This window comes from Medicago truncatula, chromosome 5 (genome assembly GCF_003473485.1).
Source record: "Medicago truncatula cultivar Jemalong A17 chromosome 5, MtrunA17r5.0-ANR, whole genome shotgun sequence".
Classification (NCBI taxonomy): Eukaryota; Viridiplantae; Streptophyta; class Magnoliopsida; order Fabales; family Fabaceae; genus Medicago; species Medicago truncatula.
The window spans coordinates 34,108,490-34,134,515 of NC_053046.1; the positions used below are offsets into that span (position 1 = coordinate 34,108,490).

The 26,026-nt window shown below is 32.4% G+C and overlaps 4 protein-coding genes across 4 annotated transcripts; 1 reads left to right on the forward strand and 3 right to left on the reverse strand.

The window, feature by feature from the left end:
• On the reverse strand, nucleotides 1-6,429 carry LOC11433638 (autophagy protein 5). The gene is made up of 8 exons (XM_003616124.4): nucleotides 6,225-6,429; nucleotides 5,464-5,588; nucleotides 3,836-3,902; nucleotides 3,454-3,543; nucleotides 2,915-3,002; nucleotides 1,440-1,613; nucleotides 825-956; nucleotides 1-448 (listed from the first exon to the last, which is right to left on the reverse strand). The coding sequence occupies exons 1-8, from the start codon at nucleotides 6,324-6,326 to the stop codon at nucleotides 141-143; spliced, it is 1,086 nt and encodes a 361-aa protein (XP_003616172.2). The 5' UTR covers nucleotides 6,327-6,429; the 3' UTR covers nucleotides 1-140.
• Nucleotides 6,430-10,364: 3,935 nt separating this feature from the next.
• Nucleotides 10,365-12,278, forward strand: LOC11430077 (uncharacterized). The gene is made up of 2 exons (XM_003616125.4): nucleotides 10,365-10,481; nucleotides 10,717-12,278. Exon 2 carries the CDS (start codon nucleotides 10,747-10,749, stop codon nucleotides 11,857-11,859), a length of 1,113 nt encoding a protein of 370 aa, XP_003616173.1. The 5' UTR covers nucleotides 10,365-10,481; nucleotides 10,717-10,746; the 3' UTR covers nucleotides 11,860-12,278.
• A 4,381-nt stretch (nucleotides 12,279-16,659) lies between these two features.
• Nucleotides 16,660-19,723, reverse strand: LOC11433146 (expansin-A13). The gene is made up of 2 exons (XM_003616127.4): nucleotides 19,075-19,723; nucleotides 16,660-17,293 (listed from the first exon to the last, which is right to left on the reverse strand). Exons 1-2 carry the CDS (start codon nucleotides 19,563-19,565, stop codon nucleotides 16,984-16,986), a joined length of 801 nt encoding a protein of 266 aa, XP_003616175.1. The 5' UTR covers nucleotides 19,566-19,723; the 3' UTR covers nucleotides 16,660-16,983.
• A 2,117-nt stretch (nucleotides 19,724-21,840) lies between these two features.
• Nucleotides 21,841-25,129, reverse strand: LOC11427268 (protein REVEILLE 1). Its single transcript, XM_003616128.4, has 6 exons — nucleotides 24,927-25,129; nucleotides 24,093-24,176; nucleotides 23,877-23,988; nucleotides 23,685-23,746; nucleotides 23,112-23,525; nucleotides 21,841-22,833 (listed from the first exon to the last, which is right to left on the reverse strand). Exons 1-6 carry the CDS (start codon nucleotides 24,936-24,938, stop codon nucleotides 22,255-22,257), a joined length of 1,263 nt encoding a protein of 420 aa, XP_003616176.1. The 5' UTR covers nucleotides 24,939-25,129; the 3' UTR covers nucleotides 21,841-22,254.
• Nucleotides 25,130-26,026: the final 897 nt, after the last annotated feature.

The window sequence follows — 26,026 nt, forward strand, 5'->3', positions numbered from 1 at the left end:
TGTAAAATAGAAAACGAATTAGGAAATCAATCAATATAATATGAAACCATTCTGTACATCTATTATATACAAAAGAATTGCATTATGTTTTTTCAGTGAAAAAAAAAAAAAAGAGAAGGCTAAAATAGTAGAAGTTATCCCTACTGCACAGGATTGGCTTCTGAAACTTTCAAGCAAACACACATGTGAAGGAAATATTCAGGATTCATTAAGTTGTGAACCACCCAAGAAAAAGGTATTTCCAAAGGCAGGTCAGAGATCCCTTGAATGCGTACGCACTTGATTTCTGCAATCTCAAGCGGGTGGGAAGATGACGCTGGATCAGATGAATTTTCTCCCTCTTCTGTGCTTTGATTTATGTTTGCATCTTCTTCATTAACAAAGGAACTTTCTGGAAAGTACTCGGGCAGAAGTCTTTTCACTGCATCGTTTAAGCTAAAGTACTTATCTACATGCAACAGATATAACAAACAGTTATTAAACGAGGTAACTATGACAAGAGTTGAAGAAGAGTGGCAACTCAACTAATCTGTATTTACCACTACGAGCATGCGAAGTATAAGTTTATTTAAACCTTCGCCGTAAAACAAAAAACAAAACAAAGTAAAAAATAAATAGTTTATCAATAATATGCAACTCATGTAGTAGAAATGTTAACTATAGCTGAAACGGACGCTTTGGTGCTAATTAGATTATCAGAATCGCAAATGATGACATGCAACATTGAGAATGTGGATTATCAACATATGCATCTTCAGATAAAAGAACTAACATAAGACAAACATGAAAAGCTCTATGGAGGATTATCCTGAAACATGACTTACCATCTTCTTTGTAAATCTCAACGGGTCGATTGATATACGAGACTTTGTCCCAGTTATCAATGTTTGGAGCATCTTCAAAATCATCAAAATCGTTGTTGACAGTCCACAAATATAAACGAACAGGAATCCTACCTAACAAGATAGAAGATGTTAACAAAAAATAAGTTCAATATGGATGGAGAAAAGGTCCTATATGAAACCAATGTCAAAAGTACACCCAAAATGGAGTTCTATGGAGGAAAAAAAAAAAAAAACTTGATAGAATAAGTAATGCATTTGATACCACCACGTTCTACGAAATGCCATAAAATAATCCAACCTTAAAATACCAACCTATAGTTTTAGACAATATTGGAAGTATATTGCACAAAAAGGTTTGTACAGTTGGGAGAGAACCAACCTAGGAAAACTTATTGACAGTATATATCCTTTGCGTTTTCTTTTCTCATGTTTCTTTTTCGGTTTAACTTTACTCATCCAATTGATCATAGAAATGAAAGTTTTAGATTTCAGAGCCAGAAAGTTGGGGAAAACATGAAACAGTCCATAAAAGAAAATGAAAGAGGAAAAAACAGCAATCCAAATTGACTAAAAACTCAAGTTCATATTGCTCACTTGTCTTCACTTGTCCAGCAGCTTCAGCATCCCCGGTACTTTGTTCAGATTTATTTGAGACTGAATCAATATTTTCTGTATGTTCATCTTCTATAGTTTCTTTTTTTGGGACGAAATCTTCAATAGTTTCAAGCTTAAGCTTAGATGACACCCGTCTATAAGATTCCAGATTACCTGTCATGCAAATAGTGTTGACAGAAGTACATGAGAAGAGAGCAATAAACTTATTCTCCATAAATTATTGCAAATCCTGTGTCTAACTCAAATCATACAACTTGTATTTACAATAAAGCATTGAATTCCTAATTGATTAGCAGTTAGCACTAATCCAGAAAGTTGTATACTCTAGGAATGTCAACAAGTGATCTAGGGCGTTGTACAATTTAGGAATATTGACAGATTTACTTAATTCCAACACTCCTCAAGCTGGAGCACACATGTCATATGCACCAAGCTTGATACAAATAGATTAAGCCCGAGGCCCTCTACTAATAAATATGTCGGCCAATTGATCACTTGAACCAACAAAATCAGTTACAATTTATCCTTAACGAACCTTATCTCTTACAAAGTGACTACCAATGGCAGATATAGCCTGTGTGTTTTCCACATTTCTTTTGTTGAATTATACTTTACTGAACTTATATTTTTTGTAACTTATTAAATAGTGTCTATTTATATGTGGTTGATTATATATATTGTGCAACTTGTTCTTGGAAGTGTATGTTAACCGTGTGACTTTTAATAACTTTTGTCGCATACATACACATAAAATAAAAGCAAAACCAATTTGTACATAATACTATATTTGTTTAGGTGAAACTTAGTTTCTATTATGGGACCTATATGTCTAGAATAGAAAGCTAAATTTCAACATGATTAATGTTCACAATTTGTTTGTGCGCTGAGAAAGTTTTAAATAATCTAGATAAATATCTATAGCTTGGCCTGTTCCTAAATCAAAGCAAATTGAACTTCACCATGGTGATCCACAAGCAAACCAATATCAAGCTTAATAAGTTACAGCTTTGGTTCAATTCTAACCTAACCCAAATTATAATCATCGTCGTATTCTGATTCCTGAATATTGAGAAGTTTGGGTTGCTCTGCCTGGAATGCCATGCCAAAACAAAAAGGGAATAAATAATATACATACAGCCAGTTTTTTAAATTGCCAACACGAGAGAACTCCAACTCTTACTCCTCATAATCTGCCATATCCTGGAAATAGTCTCCCTTCCTTTTTATTTTGTTGTTTTCCCTCCCTTCCCTCTAACCAATTCAGCTAGAGATCCCGTGAATTAACAGTCGCTAACAGAAACTGACTACAGCCCAACTCTATGTTCAACCCAATTTCGTGTAACACTATTCTACCCACATCCTACGCACCTAAATGGGGTTTTCTTACGTGTAGAATATGAACACAACAAAATGTGAAGTATATAGTCATTGATATAAAGCAGTTGTAATCATACCATTTAAAACAGAGCCCCAGAGCTCCACCTGATCAGTTTGAGACATGTTCATGACATTCTTGCAATTTCCATTTATTACATATGCAGCCTACCATAAAAAATTAAAATCCAGTTAAGCTCAGTAAAAATAAGAACATTAAACATCTCACATATATTGCCATCATAATGACATTACAAATTTTGTCGATAGTTAATGGGACATTACAAATTTTTGAGTTAATTCTAAAAAAATTAAAGGGAAAAACAGTTCTACGTAAATTTTAGCTAAACCACCATTACCTCAACTCAATAAGCCTAATTAACCAAGTTTTACTAATGATATCCCTCTAGAACCATAACCCTATCCATTGACATCATAATTTCCTTACTATCCTTATACTATACAAATAACCATTGTAAAAGACTAAAATGAAATGTTTTAAGATTCATTAACGCCAACGCAGATAGCAAATGCTATTTTATCATGCATAAGCATGAGGTATTGTGTTATTAATCAAACAAGTAGATCATAAACACACATAAGAGAACACACAGCTGACCTCTTTCAGTGAGTTGATAAAGCTCCACTTCACACTGTCTTCACCGTCACATGGAAGCAATAAATTACTTGGGTATCCTCTAAAGTGTACCTACACAGAGTACGCAGATTTAATATAGCTGTGCATTGGAAAGATAACTTGATAATGCCATTAAACATTTGTAGTGAATCAATCTTGATTTTCACATTAGTGACCTTCGGAATTTCAGCTAAAAAATTTAATTATCAATCTTTTTATTCAATGATCCCCCTTCCCAAAGCAGATTTCAATCATTTGTTTCATAATTGTTACAAGGAACAGTACAAACAAGATAAAACCTTAATTCAAAATTTTCTTCCACCCAAATTTCATTGAAGACTTCATTTTACTCAAAAGTTCTTACTGTTAAATTCCACGGCCTTTCTGGTTCCATACACAAAAGATCAAAAAGAACTCCAGTTGGTATATACCTGTACAAAACATGGCCAAAAAAAATCACAATATTAAAATTTTATTTTCTATGAAGCATATACTATGCTTGCTAATGCTCACATGTTTCTTGCTGAGAAAATAAATAGCTAGTTAGTGCAGTGTAACAGTTGAAAAACATTGACAAGGTGGCATATCATCCATAAAATGCTTCGAAAACAAGTGAAGGGGGAGATTAAAGGGTAAAAAAATTGATACTGGCATCCATGAAAGTTCATTCTAATACATCTGATCGTAGGACAATGCCCAATATCTGCCCCAATTAAACATACAATACAATAACAGAGTAAACCAACATTTCAGTCCTCGGGTTAAGCAATTTAGTCCCTCAAATTTACGAAATAGCAAATTAGGCTCTGAAATAAAAGAACGTCAATCAATTTAGTTCCTCAATCAAAATATCTCTTAGTCAACAACCATCAAATTCAATGGAAAACCTACATATTAAGTCAAATAATCTCTTGCCACATCAAGATAAGCGTGAAACCTTAAAAACCGTGACGCTAAATTTGGAAAAATAACATAATTAACTGACGTTGTTCAATTTAAGGGACTAAATTTCTATTTTGCAAATTTGAGGGACTAAAATTTACCGACCCTTATAATTCCAATGCTAAAATGATGATATACTAAGCTTACTGCTGCTGACATGTATCTTGTTTATAAAAAATAATAGTTAGTTAAATGTAACAATTGAAGAAAACCAAGGACAAGGTAGCATAACAACAATTAACTGTTTTAAAAACCAGTAAAGGGAGATATATTAAAGGGTACATAAATTGATACTAGCATCAATAAAAATTTCATTCAAATATATCTGATCGACTGATCCTAGCCAGGACAATGCCCTATCTCTACACCAATAAAACATAATACAATAAAACAAAGGCGGCCCTCGAAATTGTAAGGGTTGGGAACTTAAGTTCTCAAAGTTAAGAAATATCATATTAGTCTCTTAAATTAAAGAATATCAATCAGTGTTGTTAAATGGCGGCCATGGTGCAGCCATGGCAGAATAGCGTGGAGGATTTTTTGACAACTGTCGTAGCCAATTTGTAAAGTGATGCGCACCGTGGCAGCGCCATAGGCTGCAATGGCATGTTTGGCGTTTCGCTATGTTCCACCATCGACAACATTGATATCAATCAATTTGTAGCATGGTTTCTTCCACGTCGGTGTGGAGCTGAACACACGGCTAGTAAACTCTACAAGGCATAGCTTTTGCCCACCGTGGTTTTACAGTTTACCAAACACAATAGTCCCTCGAGCAAAATACTGCTTTAGCAGAAAACATCCATCAAAATCAATGAAAAACCTACATATCCACTTGAATAATCTCTTGTTGCATCAAGATAACAATGAAACCTTTAAAATTGTGATGCTAAATTTGGAAAATTAACATAATTGACTAACATTGTTCAATTTAAGAGACTAAATTGCTACTTCATAAATTTGACATCCTAAATTAAACAACCCTTATAATTCCAACTACTAAAATAGTGATATACTCATAAAACATTTAATAAAAAAACTACAAAATACCACTTGAGAGGCAATCCTTTGTACTCAAACCAAATGGTATCTACTCCAGGAGGAAGTGTGGTACAGAAATGAGGCTTCAATAGAGAAATCAACAAAGGCAAGTACCCCATCCTAGGAGCCAAAACCTAAAAAACCACAAACAAAATGTTAAAAACAACAATCAACTTAAAAAAAGAAAAGTAATACTTCAAAAAACTACAATAACTTCCTGTTAAAGCAACACCATATTCAACAAATACGCACCAATAAAAAATAACATATCACATACAGTGTGCGTTTGATTTGCTAAAAAAACAAGGGACTTGACTAGACAATTTTTTGTAACTTGTTTAATTTCGAAACTGATCATGGGACCGGACAAAACAGGTAGCAAAGGACGGAATAAAAACAGGAATTCTTGTCCCTCACTTAACCATGAGACAATTTTTGATCCAAGAGTATAGACTATCAAAAATTCCAAAATACTTTTTTTTTCAAACATAAAAATATTAATATCTCTATCTATTTATTACAATTCTGTCTTGTCATATACTGTTATGTTCTGTGCAAAGCATACATTTTTACGAATCAAACACACAATGTAAGCAAGAAAATCAATAATGGAAAAATATTAAAAAAAAAATGCAGCAAAATTAAAAAGGTGAAAACTTTGAGGTTTAAATGAAAACCCCATGATGTAAAAATTAGAACTTGAAATGGTAAATGAGAAAAAATTGGGAAAAAAATAAAAGAAAGAGGAAAAGGGTGTGTTGTGTGCATACGAGAGCGGGTGGAGGAGGAGGAAGAGTGGTGACTTCAGATTCATGAAGATGAATTTGAAGAGGAATTGAACCCATCCATACGTATTCTTGTCCTTCATTCATCTCTTCCAGATCTCTCTCTCTCTCTCTCTCTCTCTCTCCGCAGTTCTTGATCAACTTCAACTCTACTGCAACCCTTCTTCTTCTGCTTTTTTTTTTCTGGTGTTTTTTATTATTTATTTTCGTTATTACTCATTTACTCTCCTAAAAAATTAAAATTACTTTTTCTCTTTTTATTCATGTTTTTCCTCATATAGCTTTGTTCTTAAGAACTTGGAATTTTGTAGGAATAAATTTGAAGTAATTAGCCCCCATGCTAAATAGGCACCCCCATCCCCATTGTAACATCAATTAATATGGTGTTTATAAAGATGGGCGCTTGTATAGGCACCTCTCTCTCCTATTTTACTCGTGGATCCTTCATGTACAATTAATTTTATTTTTGTATTATTTTATTTAATTTTAAAAAATAAATTATATAATAGTTGCAAGAGTAATATTTTAATCGATCAACATTGGATTTTCAACAAAAACAATTTTACAACAACAAATAATTTATCCACCTGAATGAAAAAATATATATATATGATGATTGTATTTAAACAAAACAACAAATAATTTATCATCATTTATTTTAAACTACTTCAATATTTTAAAATTATATAACTATGAATATATATATATATATATATATATATATATATATTATTGTTAAAATTTAATGATATAGAGTTATTGCTGGGACCCAATTAATAATTGTTTTGAAGTGTTGGATTAGAGAGATTAGATATTTATATTAAGTATTAATTACAAAACAAATGATGTGTACTGCCGAAACCCATTTAAGCACTCAAATGGGGTGCTGCATTGTGGATGGTCTAAGGCAAACTCGTGCACATTTATTGATGATAAATAGAAAATTTTTGATTGAAACTCACCTCAAAATATCAAATATTTCATACAGAAGACATTGTTGTTTACATTTTTAAGTCTGTAGATGAAATGACAAACATTATCTAAAACACACATAATTCTCATGAGCTTAGCTCAGTTGGCCATTAGGCTACTTGACAAAAAAAAAAATATTTAAATATTGTTTTGTTTTAAACTTTTTTTATTTTGATAAATAATGATTGATTTTGTGATAATCTTTTTAAAGTATAAGTCTTTTCGGTCATTTCACGTAAATTAAAAAATTTAATTAATTTCATATGATAAAGATAAATAATAAGTTGTTTTACAAATTTATTTTTCATAATAATATGAGAAAGATAAATTAAATAAGCGAAAGAAGGGAGAATAATAAATAGCTAGTATGATAGAATTTTTTTTTAACATAATGCTTAATTGTTATTGCAAATCCACTTATAATTTGAGATGATTTTTTTTCCAAAACAACTTACTTCAATATCATATATTCAAATATTATTTTTTCAAATTTATTAAATAAATAATATATGTGATTTAAAATATAATCAATTATTGAATGAATTAAACACAATGATTATTTACTTATACACGCGACCGGATGAAGTAAATCAGACAGAGTGTGTATTATAATTAACTGGCATGAAAATTATTTTGAGTGAAAGTCCATTCTACCGACTCAACTTTTATCAATTTTTTTCCAATGACAAAAAGTTACAAGAACATAAAGTGAACCTCATCTATTAAAATTGGAAATCGAAATGTCTACACCCAAAATATATACACTTTGCGAGAGAGAAAAAATAAAAAATTATGTAATAGATATGATAGATGGATAATATGAAAAGAATATAGAGATAAAAAAAATAAGATGTTGAATGAGTATTGAGAATCTACCCTCAAATATATGAGTTCATTCCCTCTAAAAAATATATTTAAGAGTTGATTATGTTAAATTCCTGTTTCATAACTCCATCATATATTCTCTCTTATGACAACAAGGGGCCTAGTCCCAAAAATGGAAAAACAGAAAAACTAAAAACCTCTAGGGAAGGTGAAAGAACATCTACGATCTATCAGCTAACAAAGTTTGAAGATGCAAACTCATGAACAAATTCAAAATCCTACTAAAAGTAAGTATAGTCAAGCTAAACTTAGCAAAAACATTTGTTATTTGATTAGCTTCACGAAAAATATTAGTCACGGAAGAATGCTCTAACTTATAAAGAACTCAACGAATTTTGGAATATATGAATAATATATTTGATGGAATTACGACAAACACGATTCTCATTTTTAAGGAGATAGTTTCGTGCAACCTTCCAAACCAAACATTTCATCCTTTTTGGACCCGATCACTTCCAAATCAAATGATATAGATGACTATTTGAATTATCATACAAAACTCTACTGGAAGCATAAGATGTCAAAAAATGAGCCATCTCATGAACCCTACCAAACCATTGTATCAAAAATAGACATATCACAAGGTATGATCCGAAGGGGTAACAATCACAAAGACAAATGATATCAACTTATGCAAGTTCTATATGTTGTTACCATCAACATACTCCCTCACTAGTTTATTCATCTCTCCTACATGAACACTAGCAACAACTTGATCTTTGATGCAACCAAGGCCCGTAACCTAACAATATGACCAAAATTTAGCAAGAATATCATTTCCAATACGCCAACCAACATTGTCTTTTAGAGCACCTTAAGCTTGAAATGAGACCTTTCAAAAAAATTGTTTAGTTTGGATGCATTTAGATATGGGAGGACATCATGAACATCCATATACTTAATGTTACGAATGACATGAACCCACAGATCCTCCTCGCGAGTAAGAAGCTCACACACCTTTATCATGCAAGTTGAGTCAATATCTCTAGTCAGTGGCGTTGTCAGGACCTTGATTTAGGGGGTGCAAATTTTTAAATTTTGATTAATAAACTAGTTCAACCGTTAATTTTACCAAACATTATAAATCCAATTAGTTAACTTATCGGCTATCTACTATCAGGTAAAAATTAACTTATTTGCTTTCCACTATACATTCATTTGCTACAATCTAATTTATCTAATATCTACTATTTTTACCAAACAGAGTCTTAACAATTATCGTCAAACTGTAACATAGTTATTGTATATAAATAAATAAATGTGGCGAGAATGAAACATATCCACCACTCTATTTTAATCATAAAGGAATGCTGATATGTAAACTAAGTCACATGTTCATTCCTCCCTGCGCCCTTTTATTTGTTGAAAACAGTTGGGATTCATGTGGAGAACAGTTAACAATCAAAAAAACTGACTGCCAGCGAAAAGGACAAGAGATGGTGAGAGAATTTGGTGATACAACCTTTGGATGAAGTGTGACAAAATGTGAAAAATTGAGCTGAACTGGTGCAATGGTAATTATCCAGGGGATGCAAATTAGAAATAAATAGGAAATTTGGTATAATTATCAAAAAGTCAGGGTGTGCAGCTGCACCCTCTCAAGTACATGTGGCTCCGCCACTGTCTCTAGTTGTATCTAATAGTGTGTTAAATGTTGACCAATTATGGAAGAAATTCTAAATATATCTCATTTAACAAACATGATTTTTAAACTCAAATTTGTTGCCTAATTCATTTTTGCCGAGAAATGTTAAATTATACCCTGAAGTTTAAAAACTTTTTTTTTAAGAAGCTAAACTAACCCCTTCGAGTTTAAAAACTAATATTAAAACTTTTCTTAAAAATGGTGCATTTAATATTTTAAAAGTTTAAAATTTTATTTTTTCAATAAAAAAATTGACGTTAATTCCTTTTTTTATCTTCACATATGATTGTATCTTAACTTAAATAAATATACATTCAACTCACTTACATTTTTAGACACAAGTTAGCATTACCATTTATTTCTATAGAATTGTGTCTTAACATAAATGACTTCACATTTAACTTATTTTTTAATAAAATAAATTTGATCAAATTCATTCAAAATCAATTTTTATCTCTTCAAAATCAAACATAAAATAATGTGTATTCTAACTTTTTTTTACTCAAACAAACAACTATATGTATGGATTTAAGCCTAAAAATTAAATGAGTAAAATTTTAAAAAATAAAAATCTAAAATTTAAAATTAGAAAAAACAAGAAATAAAACTCAACGAATGTTAGGACTGAAACAAAAAAAGATAAAAAAAACCAGATGCAAAATGACACACAACACAACACTTGACAATCATTTGCTACCAGTTTTGATTCGAATTGGCGTTGTTGTTGTTTGTACTCCAATGTAAGTAAACTATTCTTCATTCTTACATCAATTCCTTTACATTTTTCTTTCTCAATTCAATATTTGCTTCTCTTGTTATCACGTAGTTTTCTCCAAAATAAAAAGAATATTACTTCATTCACCCCACCAACTTTCACTGACACCCCTTTTTTCTTTCTGAAGAAAAGTTTCAATTTTTCATCAGATCTCACCTTTTCAAGCCACTAAAATCAAAACCCATTTTTTATTTATGCAGATGTGAGTTTTGAAGGTGAAATTTTCAACAATGTTTGGTGCTGTTCAATTGGGTCTATTTGCAGCATGTGTTGTATTGTTTGTTCCAATGGGTATGGCTGGTTGGCACTTGAGCCGTAACAAAGTTTTGTTCTTCAGTGGTGCACTTTTCATTACTCTTGCAGTTGGTGTTCATCTTACACCTTATTTTCCTTCTGTTTCTGATTTTATGAGTTCTGTTAAATCATCAAATGATGATGTTGTGTTTGTGGAAGATCGTGGTTTATGTGTTTCTTTGCTTCATGAGATTGCTTGGGAGGTTATGCCAAGTAAGGTTTTTGATCCTTTGTTGAGAAATAATTCATTGAATTATGATAAGTTTTGGTCTTGGAGTAGATTGAATTCTGTTAGTGAATGTGAGTTTCAGAGGCTTAAAAGGAAGGATGTTATGGATTTGCTTAATGGGTCTTGGGTTATGATTGTAGGGGATTCACAAGCTAGGATATTTACACTTTCTTTGTTGAGTTTGGTTTTGGATTCGGAGCGGGTTGAATCGGTTAGGAGTTTTTTGTTTAAGAGGCATAGTGATTATCATATTGATATTGATGAGATGGGTTTGAAATTGGATTTTATTTGGGCACCTTATCCTAACAATTTGACAGATTTGGTTATGAGGTTTAAGAAGAAACATTTGTATCCGGATGTTTTGGTGATGGGTTCTGGTTTGTGGCACATGCTTCATATTACAAATGCTTCTGATTATGGTGGCTTGTTGGGGTTGTTAAGGAATTCTGTGACATCAATGTTGCCTGTTTCGCCGAAATTTGGGAATGATGAACCTGCAATGGGTTCTGTTTCATCGGTTAGATCACCGCATTTGTTTTGGCTAGGTATGCCGACTTTGATAAACTCTATGTTGAATACACAGGAGAAGAGAGTGAAGATGAATGATGTAATGCAAGGTGAGTATGAGAGAGAGGTTCGAAAAAGTGGTATTTTGAGGGAGTTTGGTGGTCCATTTCAACTACTCGATATAGGATCATTGAGTTTGAATTGTGGAATCAAATGTACAGATGATGGAATGCATTATGACGGTGCTGTTTATGAAGCCGAACTTCATATTATGTTCAATGCATTGCTTATAGAATCTCATCAGAAGCTCTGAAGTATACTATGTTAGAGTTTAGAAACAGAAATTTCTGTGGTTGCACCGTGTGTTAAACCAGAAGCTACGCCTTAGAGGGTTGGCTGGCCGCACGGTGAGATGTCAACAAATGCAGAAGCAAACATCTGCTATGGTGTGGGATACATACACGGTAGGATACGCGTAACGATTTTGATTACTAGAAGTTGAGTTCTTTTTCCATCATAGCTTGCAAAGTTTTGCTAGGTTGGTTCAGGGTCTTTCATTCAATTAGTTTTAGAGTGATTGTTATAGCAAATCACATTTCAAATTCTTTTGTTTTTCCTTCTATTATATTGTTCCACTGTATGCTAACAGCTCATGTATTAGTTACAAAAGTTGGAAACTAAAATTTCTGTACAAACAGTTGATAACACAATTTAATTGGGATTCATTTCTAATTTCTTTTTGTCAATATCCTTTAGGCTAACTTGAATGTAGTTACATTACATCTTCATGTGTTATGGCGGAGCAGATTAGTTAATTCCTGATATCAACCTTGATTTTATCGATTGATGAATGTTTTGTCAAAACTCAGAAAAAATGATCATTCATTTTTTTTTTTTAATTAATGGTATGATGATACAACAAATGCTGTAGTTTTGCATTTTAAAATATGAACTAAATAAAATTTTCTGTAGTTTTGCATTTGATTCCACGGGACGAAACAAGCAGGTTAACCCGTATACCCAGCTCGTGTAGTTACCGGCGAAATTACACAGTGTTCCCTTTTCATTATCTATAGGGATTTACTAAAGATCTTTTAGCAATATGTTATATGAAGAGATGGCAGTACTAATAGTACTCTATGCATCCAAGAATGCTGGGAGAGTAGCATGTGATCAGACTGATTAGCCAGCTTGCCATATTTGTAATGGAGAAAAATATTTTTTCTTTGAGCTCTTGTAAGATAAATATACTATTTACTATCATCCTAATTTCATTTAGGTCAATTAAGTCCCTATCATCCCTTTGCTACTTGAATTAATTAGCACAATAGAGGCTAACTGTTTTTAGAAAGCTCTTCACAATTTCAGCTCTTGAGAGCAGAGAGTTCCAAAGACAGAGAGAGCTGTGCACTAATTAAGAGAAGATGAGTTATGGGTTCTGTTTTATCGGTTAGATCTCTGCATTTGTTTTGGCTAAGCATGCCAACTTTGATAAACTCTATGTTGAACACACATGAGAAGAGGGAGAAGATGAGTGATGTAGTGCAAGGTGAGTATGAGAGAAAGGTTGAGAAAAGTAGTATTTTGAGGGACTTTGGTTGTCCATTTCAACTTCATGGTATAGGGTCACTGAGTTTGAACTGTGGAATCAAATGTACAGATGATGGTATGCATTATGATGGTGCTGTTTATGAAGCTGAACTTCATATTGATATGATGTTTAGTGCATTGCTTATAGAATCTCATCAGAAGCTCTGAAGTATACTACGTTAGAGTTCGAATTTCTATAGTTGCACCGTGCGTTAAACCAGAAGCTACACCTTAGAGGGTTGGCTGGAAACGCGGTGAGATGTCAACAAATGCAGAAGCGAACATTCCCTCTGTGGCATATACTCCCTATGCAGCGTGGGATATATACAGGTAGGATACGCGTAACAACTTTAACTGTTAGAAGTTGAGTTTTTCTTCCATCATAGCTTGCAAATTTTGCTAGGTTGGTTAAGGGTTTTACATTCAATTAGTTTAAGAGAGATTTTTATAGCAAATCACATCTGAAATTCTTTTATTTTTCCTTCTTTTTGGTATTTTTCCACTGTATGCTAGCAGCTCATGTATTAGTCACAAGTTGGAAACTCAATTTCTGTACAGACAGCTTATACTTGATTTTAACCACACAATTTAATTAGGATTCGTTCATAATTTCCTTATGTGAATATCCTTTAGGTTTAGGCTAACTTGAATGTAGTTACATGCTGATGTCTGCTAATTTCTGTTTATTAGTTTCTTTTTTGGCTCATTTTCATGATTTGGTATTGTGGAGCAGATTAATTAATTCCTGATATTAACCTTGAAAACCATTGTTTGCTTTCTTAATGTGTTTATATATAATCAATAAAAGGCTTTTGAAGTTTTGCTGACATGGGTAGAAATAACATTGGGACTTAACAACCCCGTGCTTCAGTTCGTAGCTTGATGTAAAACATCATTCTAATACGTTGTAATAAGGTTGAATCACTTTACCTCTTTTGTCACTAAATGTATGCATTCTGATTGATAAATTTTCTTGTGAAAACTCAGAATGTACATTCATTCTTTTAGTAAGGGTATGATACACCAAATGTTGCAGTTTTTAATTAAGTAAATGATGTCGAACATGACTGTTAGTAGTGTATTTATCTTCTTACCCACAAGTTCCTTTATTAGCTACTTGACTCACAGTTCAAAGGGTGCAGACATGGGCGTCCTTTTTTGGACCGTTTATTTTGCGATCTTTTACTTAATGGTCCGTTTAGTCCACGGGTACATGTATACCCGGCTCTAATGTATTTTCTGGCAAAATTACACATTGTTACATTATTATGTATATGAATTTACTAGAGACGTTTCGGCAATAACATTGCATTAAGAGATTTGTTGTTGTCGATGTGTTATTGTTGTCAACATTGTACGAAGATCTGGCAATACTAATTGTACTCTATGTATCCAAGAATGTTGGGAGAGTAGCATATCATTAGACTGATTATCCAGCTTGCCATATCTGTAACGGAGAAAAATATTGTGTTCAAACTCTTCTAAGATAAATACACTTGTTATTATCCTTATTTTCGTTAGATCAATCAAGTCCCTGTCATCCCTTTGCTACTTGAATTTAGAAAGCTTTTCTTGACACTTTCAGCTCTTGAGAGCAGGAGCTTCAAATAGAAAGTTGTTTACCAATTTCCGCATTAGAATGGTCAATGATAAAACACAATTGTTGTTGGAAATTGGATTAGACATCCAAAACTTTTTTGTAACACTAGGTAATCGACTATTTTTAATCGACTGTTTGTTAGACTCAATTAGGGTTAGATCCACTGTGTTGTTTTAATCGACTATTTTTCCCATTAGGTTAACTAGGTAAGGTTTTGATGTCACACTAACGATTATGTAATTTTTTTTTTTTTTTTAATAACATATATGAGTATTTGGCATAGAAGTAGAATGGGGTACCCCTTTAGTTGGGACATCCATTCTCTTTAATGTCATTGTGCTCTTAATTTTAAAAAAAAAATTATATACAATATAGAATTACTAATAAAAAGAAAAAAAATTTAGTTTAAATAAAAACGTTGACCATATGCAACAATGGAATTCAATCCTCTCCTTCAATATTTTTGTACAGCTCTCTCTTAATTTGGGTTTTAGTTGGAATTATGAGTTTGTTGACTTTCCTTATATCTCTCTTAATCAATCTTTCTTTATCATTAAAATAATTTATTTTAATCATTAATCTATCAATTAACCACAAGGTTGCAAAAACTCAAAGTCACTCAAATATTTTTTTCCTCTTAATTTTCTATCTCTTAATCTCACTCTCCCTCGTCACTAAAAGATAACAAATCATCAAGAAAGAGACAGAGAGTTAGAAGAGAGATGCAGAAAAATAGTGAAGGCGAGGATTCTGTTTATGCAATAATAACACAAAACACAAAATAGGGATGGTGCACATGTGTTCCATGAAGATCAATACCAAGTATGTAATATTACTTTTTTTAAATCTTATTTAACCAAAAAAATTATTGAAAGGGAAAATTACAATAATTAAATTTAAATTAGGGAGAAAAATATTTAAATAAAGAAATGACGATAAAAAAACGTGATCAGCCTAAAATATTACAAGACATTTTGTGAATATTTTAAAAAATTAAGTTACTTGATATGTACATTTTTTTTTTTGTAATATTAAGTTATTTGATAGATAATATTAAGTTGTTTGATAGATTAAGTTACTTGATAGATAAGATTTACATAATACAAAAATGTAAAACGGGTTAGAATTTTCAACGAATTTATATTTTGGCATATTTAATAATCATTCTCACTTGCAAGACCCCAAAAGTCATAATACAAGAATAACGAGGGGGAATGAATTCTTATGAGTCATGATACATCTACCAAATTAAGTGGTTATAAGAAAACTACCAACATAGCAGCGGCGAAGCTAGGCAATTTTATATGGGATGACCAAACTTTTTTTTTTTTAAAATTAATATATTAAGTTTAATTCATAATAAAAAAATCACAATCATTTTACTGATATAAAATGTAAATTAAAGTAACACAAAAAAGTAGCTATTCAATAAAAAAAAAATGAGCTCAACAACCTATAATTGACTTTATCTATATTTATAATTTAAACAACTAGGTAATTTTATTTTTTACTGATATAAAATGAAATTGTGAATATAGGTTAAGTTGAATGTAGTTGCATGTCGATGTATGATAATTTTTGTTCATTAGTTTATTTTTTTGGCTCATTTTCATGATGTTTAAGTTTCTTAAAGGGTCAATATATAAAATCAATAAAAGACTCTTATAAGTGGTTTTATTTCACAAATGAAAGGTTGTTGATATGAGTAGAATAGAAACACTGCTTCATGTTGTAACTTGATTCAAATTTCTAAATGTATTTTTACTGATTGATAACTTTTTTCCCCTCAAAATACAAAAACAATGGTCATTCATTTTTCATTATGGGATCATGATGATGATGCAACTAAGAGCATATATAGTGCAATTTAATGGTTGTCTAATATTGTTGGATGATGCAGTAATATTTTAAACAACTTGTTAATAAAGTTAGTAGGATCATACGTTCTAATAAAAGCCTCAAGCATGTACAACGTGTTAATTCCTCTTTTGTTGTTGACCAACAAGGTTATATCTTCATACAATAAACTCCTAAGATAAAAGATGGAAAGTTACACCATCACATTGACAATCTTACAAACCACCAAATCAATTACTATCTACTCTACAAGTCTTCTAAAAAACTAAAATAATAAAAATGTAAAAGAACACCACCGGTAAGTAGACCTATAATATTGGGGTAAAAAAATTGGAAATGGGAAAGGGAAAGAGACTGGTCCCTTGAAATAGGTTTTCTTCGTTTGGCTTTTTAATAATCAAATTGCTTGCCTTCAAAGGTTTGTCCAAAACTCCAATCTTTGGGCGCAACATTGTAAGCCGTGACTGTTTTCCCATCACTACTCGTAACCTCAAATGAAAGGGGTTGATTCTGTAGCAACGCATTTATATGCCAGTTTTGGCCCCAATTCCGACCCATTGAAAGCCAACCTGTTCTTGAGCCCTTAACCTTCACCGCAACAATGTCTCCATGGCCAGCAACATTGCTGATCAGCACTGAAATGAAGATACCAGATCCGGTGACTGTAAATCGGACTCCACCTTCCCTTCTGCACTTTATCCTGCTCCAAACAGAACACAACATTCAAATTAAATAATAAAACGAAAATCAAGTTTTTTTAAGTAAACTAAGTAAAACTTGTTTGATTGTCTCTTCCAAAAGTAAATGATGTAGCATAATGAGAGCTGTTGGGGGTGTATTGTTCATCTTCTAACCACAAGTTCCTTTATTAGCTATGCTTGGCTCGTTAACCCACGGTTTAAATGGTGCAAACACGGGTCTATTTTAGTAGACCGTTAATTTTGCGGTCTTTTCTAGCCCAGCCTGTTTCGTACACAGTTTGAAACGGGCATGCTACCTGCAATGCACACTCAGCCCTAATGTACTTGCTTGCAAAATTACACTTGCACATTGTTCCCTTCTCATTATCTACAGGAATTTACTTGAGATCTTTTAGCATTAACATTGTATGAAGATAAGGCTGGTACTAATTGAATTCTATGTATGGAAGAATGTTAGGAGAGTAGCATGTCATTAGTCTCATCAGCTGTCAGTTTGCCACTCATAATGGAGCAAAACATTTTGCATTAAGCTTTTCTGAGATAAATACACTTACTACTATCCTATTTTCCTTTAGGCTTTGTTTGCGAGTTTGGAGGAGAAGGGAGGGGAGTGCTTTGGAGAAAAGAAAGGAGCAAGTGTTAGAAATAGTAGGTTTTGGGAGCGGAGGGCTTTGGGGGGTTCATTTTCTTCATAATACAAAATCCCATTAATTTGGAGGAACTCAAAAATTGTATTTGAGGGTTTTGGGGGGTTTATAAGAATTCTTCAAATCAATCTATGCTGTTATAATATTCTTAAAATTAAAAATATATTAATCATAAACATTAATTTATTATTCTCTAAAAAAAATACTATTACAAAATGTGTAAAAGATTTCTCCATTTCCCCCTATATTTTCCCATCCCTCAAAGCCCTCCCTTCCCCTCCCCTGTGAACTCCCAAACAAAGCCTTTATGGTCAATTCAGTCCCTTTCATCCCTTTGCTACTTGAATTTCATTAGCACTAGGAAGGCACAACTACTTTTAGAAAGTTTTTCTTCAAAATTTCAGCTCTTAAGAGCATAAAGTTCCAAAGAGAAATGTGTGCATCCTTGGAGGAGCAGTCAAGTGGTATGGATTGAAAAACCAAATGAGCATTAAGCATGAAGTTCAGTGCTACTAACAAAAACCCTCTCTCCCTAACAAATTAACCATTAACGACTTGTTTCTTAGAAAAGAAAGTTGTCAATTAAGAAGCTAATGACAAAACACAAATTCCATTAAACTTGGGATATGGATTATACATCCAAAACTCTTGTAGAATTTGTCAAGTGCCCTAATATGTACAACCAGAAACCTTTGCAGCCAACCCAATCAAATCTTGTATGTTGGATCGAGCTGAAGCTCAGATCCAACTACCAAGATTTTGCTAGACAGTGGCAGAGAATCCTTATTACTAAAACTAGCATTCAAGATTTCAATGTAGCTTCAAAGTTCAAACTACATATAATAACAATATCAATAATTTATATATCTATTGTAATTGTAATTTTATCATGAATATTAAAGCTACCTAAAAGACTTTGTCTCTTACTCCTATAACTTCGTTTTTAAGCATGAAAATATTCATTAAATAGTAAATACACTATAATTGAATAAGCTTAATATTATGAGATCATGCTTCACAACAATTGTTAGAATTTAGAAACAACAATCACTTCAAACAATTAGATTAGTTTCAATTCGAGTAATCAACAACCATTGCAAAGCTCAAAACGAAAGAGTAGTTAGCTAGTATACCTACGATACTGAAGAGGCATGTTACCAGCTTTCCAAATAGCGATCTTCTCAAAAGCATCAATAGGAAGAACAAAATGCTTATTAGGAGGATTACAATGTCCACCACCTTCAACCGTAAACCCATAATTCGGCGCACAGAAATTCGTAGCAGTAACAATAATTGAAGTTCCAGGAATACACCACCGTAAATCATCCACACACCGTAATTCAAAGCACGCGCCACAGATCTGACCTCGTTCAAACAAAGCTTCACTAAGACCAACAGTTGACATGCCGTAACCGGCTTTTGTTAAGTCTCCGTAGCCACACGCGCCGCCGACTGTGTCACGTGGATCTACCTGGGCGTAGAAGGTGGCGCGTGCGGATCGCCATTCGGTGAAAGAAGGGGAAGATTGTTGAGAAGGTGGTGGTTCAGAAGAGGAAGAAGAGTAGTGAGCGGTGACGGTTGTTGATGAGAGTGTAAAGAGAAAGAAGAATGTTGTAAGTAACATTTCCTCAGTGTGAAGGAAAATGAAGAAGAAAGAAAAGTGAGGGAAAATGAATGAAATGATGAGTGAGAAAATGAAGAAAGAAAGTGGAAGTGAAAGTGATGGGTTATACTTTAATTTTATTTTTTGTTAATGCAATGGGTGGGACACTGGCAGTGTAATCTGTTTTCTTTGATTATTACTGGTTCTTGAGATGCTACAGTTTGAAACTTTGAATTTTGAAAGATAAAGCTTTCTGTGTCGGTATCGTTTCACATGGGGTAAAATCTAGATGACAGAAGTAGATTATACCTGAAGACATGTGATTTAAGTGTGTGTGTTTCATATACTTTAATCAAACACACTTTCTATGTTTGCCTTGTCTTACAATCTAAATCTAAATTATAGTTGACATGGGATAAGGTAGCCGAATAAATTGTGGTGTTTGATAAAATTAGCCGTTAAAAGTAACTTATAATATAAAATGATATAAAAAGAAAGTGCAATTAATTAATATTTATTTTTTTCAATTAAGATGGTATGGGTAAAATTGAGATAGAAAGTGATAAGCTATAAGTTATTTGAACTAGCTTATCACAAACCGCTATAAACATATGATGATAAGTTATAAACTCGTGCTAAAATGATAGTTATCAAATGTTTTTTTTTTTTTAGGGGATCAAATGTGTCTTTTTTAATCAAATGGCCTTGTTATAAAACATAAGTTATAAACTCAAATAGATTTTACCAAACAGACTCTAAACAACTAAATAATTGCTCTTTTCCCATGTTTTTGCTTATTCCTGTCAGTTAACTCACGCTGAAAAATACACCTACATGAGTTTTCTCACGTTGAAAATACACTTGTGTGAGTTAACTCATGTTCGACTATTTGACGGAAATGAGCAAAAATAGATAGGAGAATAGCAATTATCAAACAACTATTAATAAAAGTCCAAGTCCATGTCAATCAGTAGTTGCAATTGCTGGACTGCTCACTAGGCTCCTTCGTTTGCTTATAAGACCCTTGAAATATCTAAAATACCTCTATGGAAACTTATGAATCAATCATATCATTCGCTCAAATTTGGGTGTTACAACCCGATCTACTTTTACATGTATTTTATAAAACATACGTGTACTACACAACTCCCTTACACTCTATCTTCTATTTTCATCACCTACACGAACGTTAAAAAAAAAAAAAAAAAGTATCTTAAATCATCATTAAAGAATTGCTAACTGATTTCGACATTGTTGATTCTTGCTTTTTTAAACTAAATTGTTTTTCTTTTTGAGAGTCAAGACCCGAACCAAGATCAGGTCCTAACTCTTTATCCATTCAGCAACCAATATACGTTATTTTTAATGCATTTTATTGATGTTTATAAAGTATAATTTAGTTTCTTTTTATATTAATAGTTATAATTGAACGCCCTCTTTATCCAAACTCAAACAATGTTGATGCTTTAATTGATATGAACCAAATATTGTCGTTGCTTTCATTGATGTGAAATCGAATGATATTGAGGTTTTTGTTGATGTGAAAGCAAACGATGTTGAAGTTTCTATTGATTTAAAACCAAATGTTAATTCTAAAGATAATATTCAACATCGTGCTTAGGTCCAAAGATATTTGTTGCCCATTACACAAAAATCTTGAGGAATGTATTTGATAGAAAAAAATCTTTTAAAAGACTTTGTTGGATTGTATTGATTTAATGGGATTTTGAAAGACTTTTTACAATCAAGATTCCTAATGCATGATTTTAATGGATTTATAATATAGATTTTTAAGATTTTAAAGGACTTTATAGATTTTTAAGATTTTAAAGGGTTCAATTTATTAGCTTGGGAATTATCTTAATCTGAGCTTCTCCTAGAATTGCTTTTAGAAGACTGAATTGATTTGAGAAATTATAACCAAACATGTTGCAAAAGGCTGAAATCACGGTGGAAGCCTGAAAAAGTGCTTTTAGAGATTGCAAACGGGCAACCAAACAGGCACTAACATCATTCAATTCTCCATATATGCCTTATCATCATTTTAATCTTTACTTGTGCTAGAAGGTCTGTTTGAGGCATTCTCTGTGGTGTTGGATAATTTATAAAACAGTTGACTAGTATACATAAAAAGGGTTGGGAAGCCATAGACACTTGCATACAACTGAAGATATTAGTCATAGATCAATATCATTCTCATTCATCTCTCTAAAAAATACTCATTCAAAGAAAGTGAAATTTCCTTCATTTCCCTCAGTTATATGAGTATTTGTTGGATGGATTTCAAGCATCAATGTAACATACACTTGCATGGTAAATCTATTAGTAGATAACATATGAACAATTGGAGCCTTACCAAATACGTAACTTACACTTAAACTTTCATGAAAATAAACATACAAAAGAGGAAAAAACAACAGCCATAAGCTAAAAAAAACTGGATAATTCACAGTAGATGGTGGAGAAAGAATTTAAAGAAATACAAAAGCCTGCGACCTGGCCATTGTACAAAAAAGTCTTGTAGCTTAATATGTAAGAAAAATTAGGCTTGTGGAGGATTTCCAATCCAGCAGATATGTCAAAATTTCAGCTCCCATTTCTCTCTTTTCTGATACCATGTAATCTGGCAACAGAAACAGCTTCTTTATGTGTTTTCAATTTACATCTATAAAATGGAAACTCCTTTAAAGAAAATCCTATTGGGAGGGAACTATAAGGAAAGTCTCATACGTTGATGTTCCCTCCTCTCATCTGTTACTGTCGAACATTGTCTTTCTCTTTCTGCCATGCACCTTTTATATGGTACAAACCCTTTTCCAAATGTTCTAAGTCTAACTGTTTCATTTAGTGTAGTGTGGCCAACAAAGTAATTCACATTATCACTTTTGGCTTGATCGTCTAATCTTTCATTGCTTTCTTCATCACTGATTGAACTAGTACTATTAGAACCAACACACGAAGATCCTTCCTTTTGAATTTCTTTATCTTCGCATTCTCCATGATTTGAATGTAGATGTTTTCCCTCTGGTTCCGTGTGCAGTGGCTTGAATGCCGAATTGTCTGAAATAGTCCACCAAGGCACAACAGTTGCAAGACTAATATCTGAACAACCACGCTGAAGTTGCTGCGTGGCAGGAATAGGTTCGGATGCGTCCGTTGATGTCAAAGAAGACTTGCAAGTATCTTTTACTAACAGAGTTGTTCCAAAAAGTTTGAGAGTTCGACAAGGTGATTCTTCTGCTGCTACTTCGTTGGTTGCGACACATTCTTTAGGGAAAAGCTCCAGTTTCTAGACAATAATAAGATCAAACATAAGAACAAAAGGATCCTAAAAATATCATCATGACTGATACAATAATCAAGGCCTTATTATGTTGCAATCGCAGAACAATTTTAGATATTGCAAAAAATTGCAGTCAAATATGCTAATGCAACTCCAATCATGGTCGTGTTGTGATGCAGAGACATCAAAAAGTATGATGTTCAGTCTATGATTGAAGTCGCGGACAGTTATTCAAAACCTTGTTGCAATTAAAAAAATGAAATAGGTTAGGATTTAAGAAATACCATTAAAGGTTGTACATCATGAGTTGAACCGCCATTCAGTTCATCTATTTGTTGAGACAGATCTTCCTCAGATGATGATGATTTGGACTCAAGAAGTGGAAATCTACTGGTATGAACAGCACTAATGGATGAGACCGGGGACAAACTTCCGGCAGGGGTATCTGAATCAGAGAAACCAAGGGTTTCTGAAGCAACTGCAGATAATACTGACTTTGGAGAGTTGTTTTCTTGACCAAAATCTAACGACACAAGCGAATTAGACCTCAGTGGCTGTTCCAAGTTGGAGATTTCATTCTTTGGGATTTCAACTAGTTTACGTGGGTAAGGATGAATCGGCTTCCGTTTTGGTCTTGGAGGTGGAATTTCAATTGTCTCCACCATTGTTGTATCATTCCCATCAGTGTCTCGATTGATCTGTCAAAATAGTCGAAATAAAAGAGTTAATAGTGAAATCAAGATAAAATTTTCAAGTTTCAACCTCAAGGAAGTTTGCATTTAGCATCTCCAAGGGCCATTCATCAGAAATTTTCACTTAATATATGGTTTATGGTGCATTAGAATAAATCAATAAACCTTAGAAAAAAACTTCTGAGCATGACTTCGAATCTGCACAGCAGTCTTTGTGCCAACATGTTCTGTGGTGAAAATAAAGGATCCAAAAACTTAGACCATATTTTCTGATTCATTACTTAATTTAACCTCTTTTGCAAGAAGAATCTTTATGACATAATTGTCCAAGATCTGAAAATTCAAAATTATTAATACCTTCGATTTTTCGCCAGGCTCGGCCGTATAATTTTAAAGCTTCAAGGAACTTCTTATGTTCTTCATCTGTCCACTTTTCTCTCTGTTTTGTGATAGTATATGGCTTCCTTGCCTATAAAAGTATACAAAAAATTGATTAAAAAATATGTAAATTGACACAAAAATGTACAAAAATCAAAGTATATAAAATTAAATAGACAGGAATGAAGGGAGAACCTTCAAGGCATGGTCATTTCCACATGAAAATTGATCAAGTAGTTTTTGAACATGTATAACAGAATGCATTCCTTCTTTTTGACCCTGCATAAATCCAAATAGCAAATATACAATTAAATCTAATGCAACAATCACAAATAAAATGAAAATTTTCTTATATAGTAGATAAGTTAAGTAGACTAAAATCATAACAAGAAAGGATTTTTTTTACCAAAATACCCTTTTTTAATTAAACTTTTCATCCCTTAATAATTGAACCATTCCATTCACACACCACAAGAAGACATAAACCAAATATCATACAAAAAAAAAAACACCATCCATCCATTCAAATTACCCCCACATGATTTTATTTATTTTTTATAATTAAAAGTATTCCAAAATTAGACTGTGATGACTCAACAAAGTTAGTTACAAGGCTAAGGCCTAGCTTCTTCAAAACAAAACAAAAAAATTAAGGCCCTGTTTGGCTAGTTATATTCTTATTTACTCTACTAGTGATGAGACCATTAACAAGAACCACTCAAAAATAACTTTTTTTCAAGAGCATATATTGAAATTAAATTAACCAAATAATTAAATCTATGCATATTTGACATGTGAAAGATGTAAACCAAATCACAACCAATATATTTATCATTTCTTTTTCTCTTTTCTCAAAATAGAATCTAACATATCCAACACAAATCAGAGCAAAAACAACCTTAACAAACAAAATAAAAACCAAATAACAACCTCAATCTCAGGTTCCTCACAAGTATATAGAATAAAATACAAAATAATACACATGAAAAGAAAACATAGAAGAAACTTGTAGTTACATGATATACATACCAAAATCTCCATAGAATCAGAATCCAGTGATGAAAATCTTTGCTTCTCTGTAAACAGAACAAAATTTTCTTCACAGACAAGTTAACAAACTTTTACAACTTCCTCAATGGTTGAAGAAAAACAGAAGAGGGAAGAGGGTGAATAAGAGAGAAAGAAGAAAATAGTTTTGAACAAAGTTGTGAAGTAAGAGAAAGAAGAAGAAAGATAGATAGATATAAAAAAGCAAAGTGGGAAAGAGACCTTTTGAAGGTGGAATATAAAAGGAGCAACCAAATGTTGCCACCTCAGCACGTTGAATTTTGTTTCTGTCCAAGAAAATATATCTTGTTTTTCTGCTCTTTTTTTCTTACTTGAAATGTTGAGAACTTGATTGAATCTTGTGGTTTACATAAAAAGAGCTCCTAACCACGTGTCGCTTTATCTGCTTTAATGTTTTAAAAATCAAACTAAAAATAGAATAGTCGATGGTCGAGATTTCCAACTAAATTGGATCATCTCTTTTGTTTTTCGCTATTTTCTCTTCTAATTCTCTATCTCTTTAATTTTTCTCTCTTTATTGAAATAAAAAATGAAGAAGATTCTATCTCGACTACTAAGTCATGATCTGATGATAAATCACTAAAATTAGTATAAAGTTGGGATCAAATTGTTCAAACGACATTGATTTATGATTTGTCTAATTTAATTTGATATTTTTATTCTTTAATATATAACTTCCACCAGAGGTTCCCTAAAAAGATCATTTGCGATGTAAGTTTTGTTCCAATAAATCACACAAAATTAAAGAACCAAAATTATTATTAAACACTCTTCGATTAAAAACTTGCATAAGATGTTCTCTTTCCTTATTCTATTTGAGACAATATCAACACAAGCATGAATACATAAATCAATCAAGATTCAAACCCTAATTTGACATCCATTGTGAAAGTGTAATATCACACAACACAACTATCTTTTGCTTTATGATTTTTGTATTATATTATTTGTAAAAAAAAGTGTTGTTTTTTTCTGATTGGGTGGGCGGAAACTAATACATTAGACAGCTCATTGTGGATAATTCGGTAACATATCATACTCGCGGAGAAAAATGTTGCATG

Bases quoted from the DNA above. Each gene is read 5' to 3' on its own strand.
- LOC11433638 (XM_003616124.4), bottom strand. From the start codon at position 6,326: ATGAATGAAGGACAAGAATACGTATGGATGGGTTCAATTCCTCTTCAA. The intron at 1,614-2,914 runs GTATGATTACAA...TTTGCATGACAG, and splicing joins CTGGGGCTCTGTTTTAAATG to GTAATCTGGAATCTTATAGA. The intron at 449-824 runs GTAAGTCATGTT...TGTTGCATGTAG, and splicing joins TGAGATTTACAAAGAAGATG to ATAAGTACTTTAGCTTAAAC.
- LOC11430077 (XM_003616125.4), top strand. From the start codon at position 10,747: ATGTTTGGTGCTGTTCAATTGGGTCTATTTGCAGCATGTGTTGTATTG.
- LOC11433146 (XM_003616127.4), bottom strand. From the start codon at position 19,565: ATGTTACTTACAACATTCTTCTTTCTCTTTACACTCTCATCAACAACC. The intron at 17,294-19,074 runs GTATACTAGCTA...TGTTTGGAGCAG, and splicing joins ATGCCTCTTCAGTATCGTAG to GATAAAGTGCAGAAGGGAAG.
- LOC11427268 (XM_003616128.4), bottom strand. The intron at 23,989-24,092 runs GTTCTCCCTTCA...ATACTTTTATAG, and splicing joins GAAATGACCATGCCTTGAAG to GCAAGGAAGCCATATACTAT. The intron at 23,526-23,684 runs GTTTATTGATTT...CTATTTTGACAG, and splicing joins CTCAGAAGTTTTTTTCTAAG to ATCAATCGAGACACTGATGG.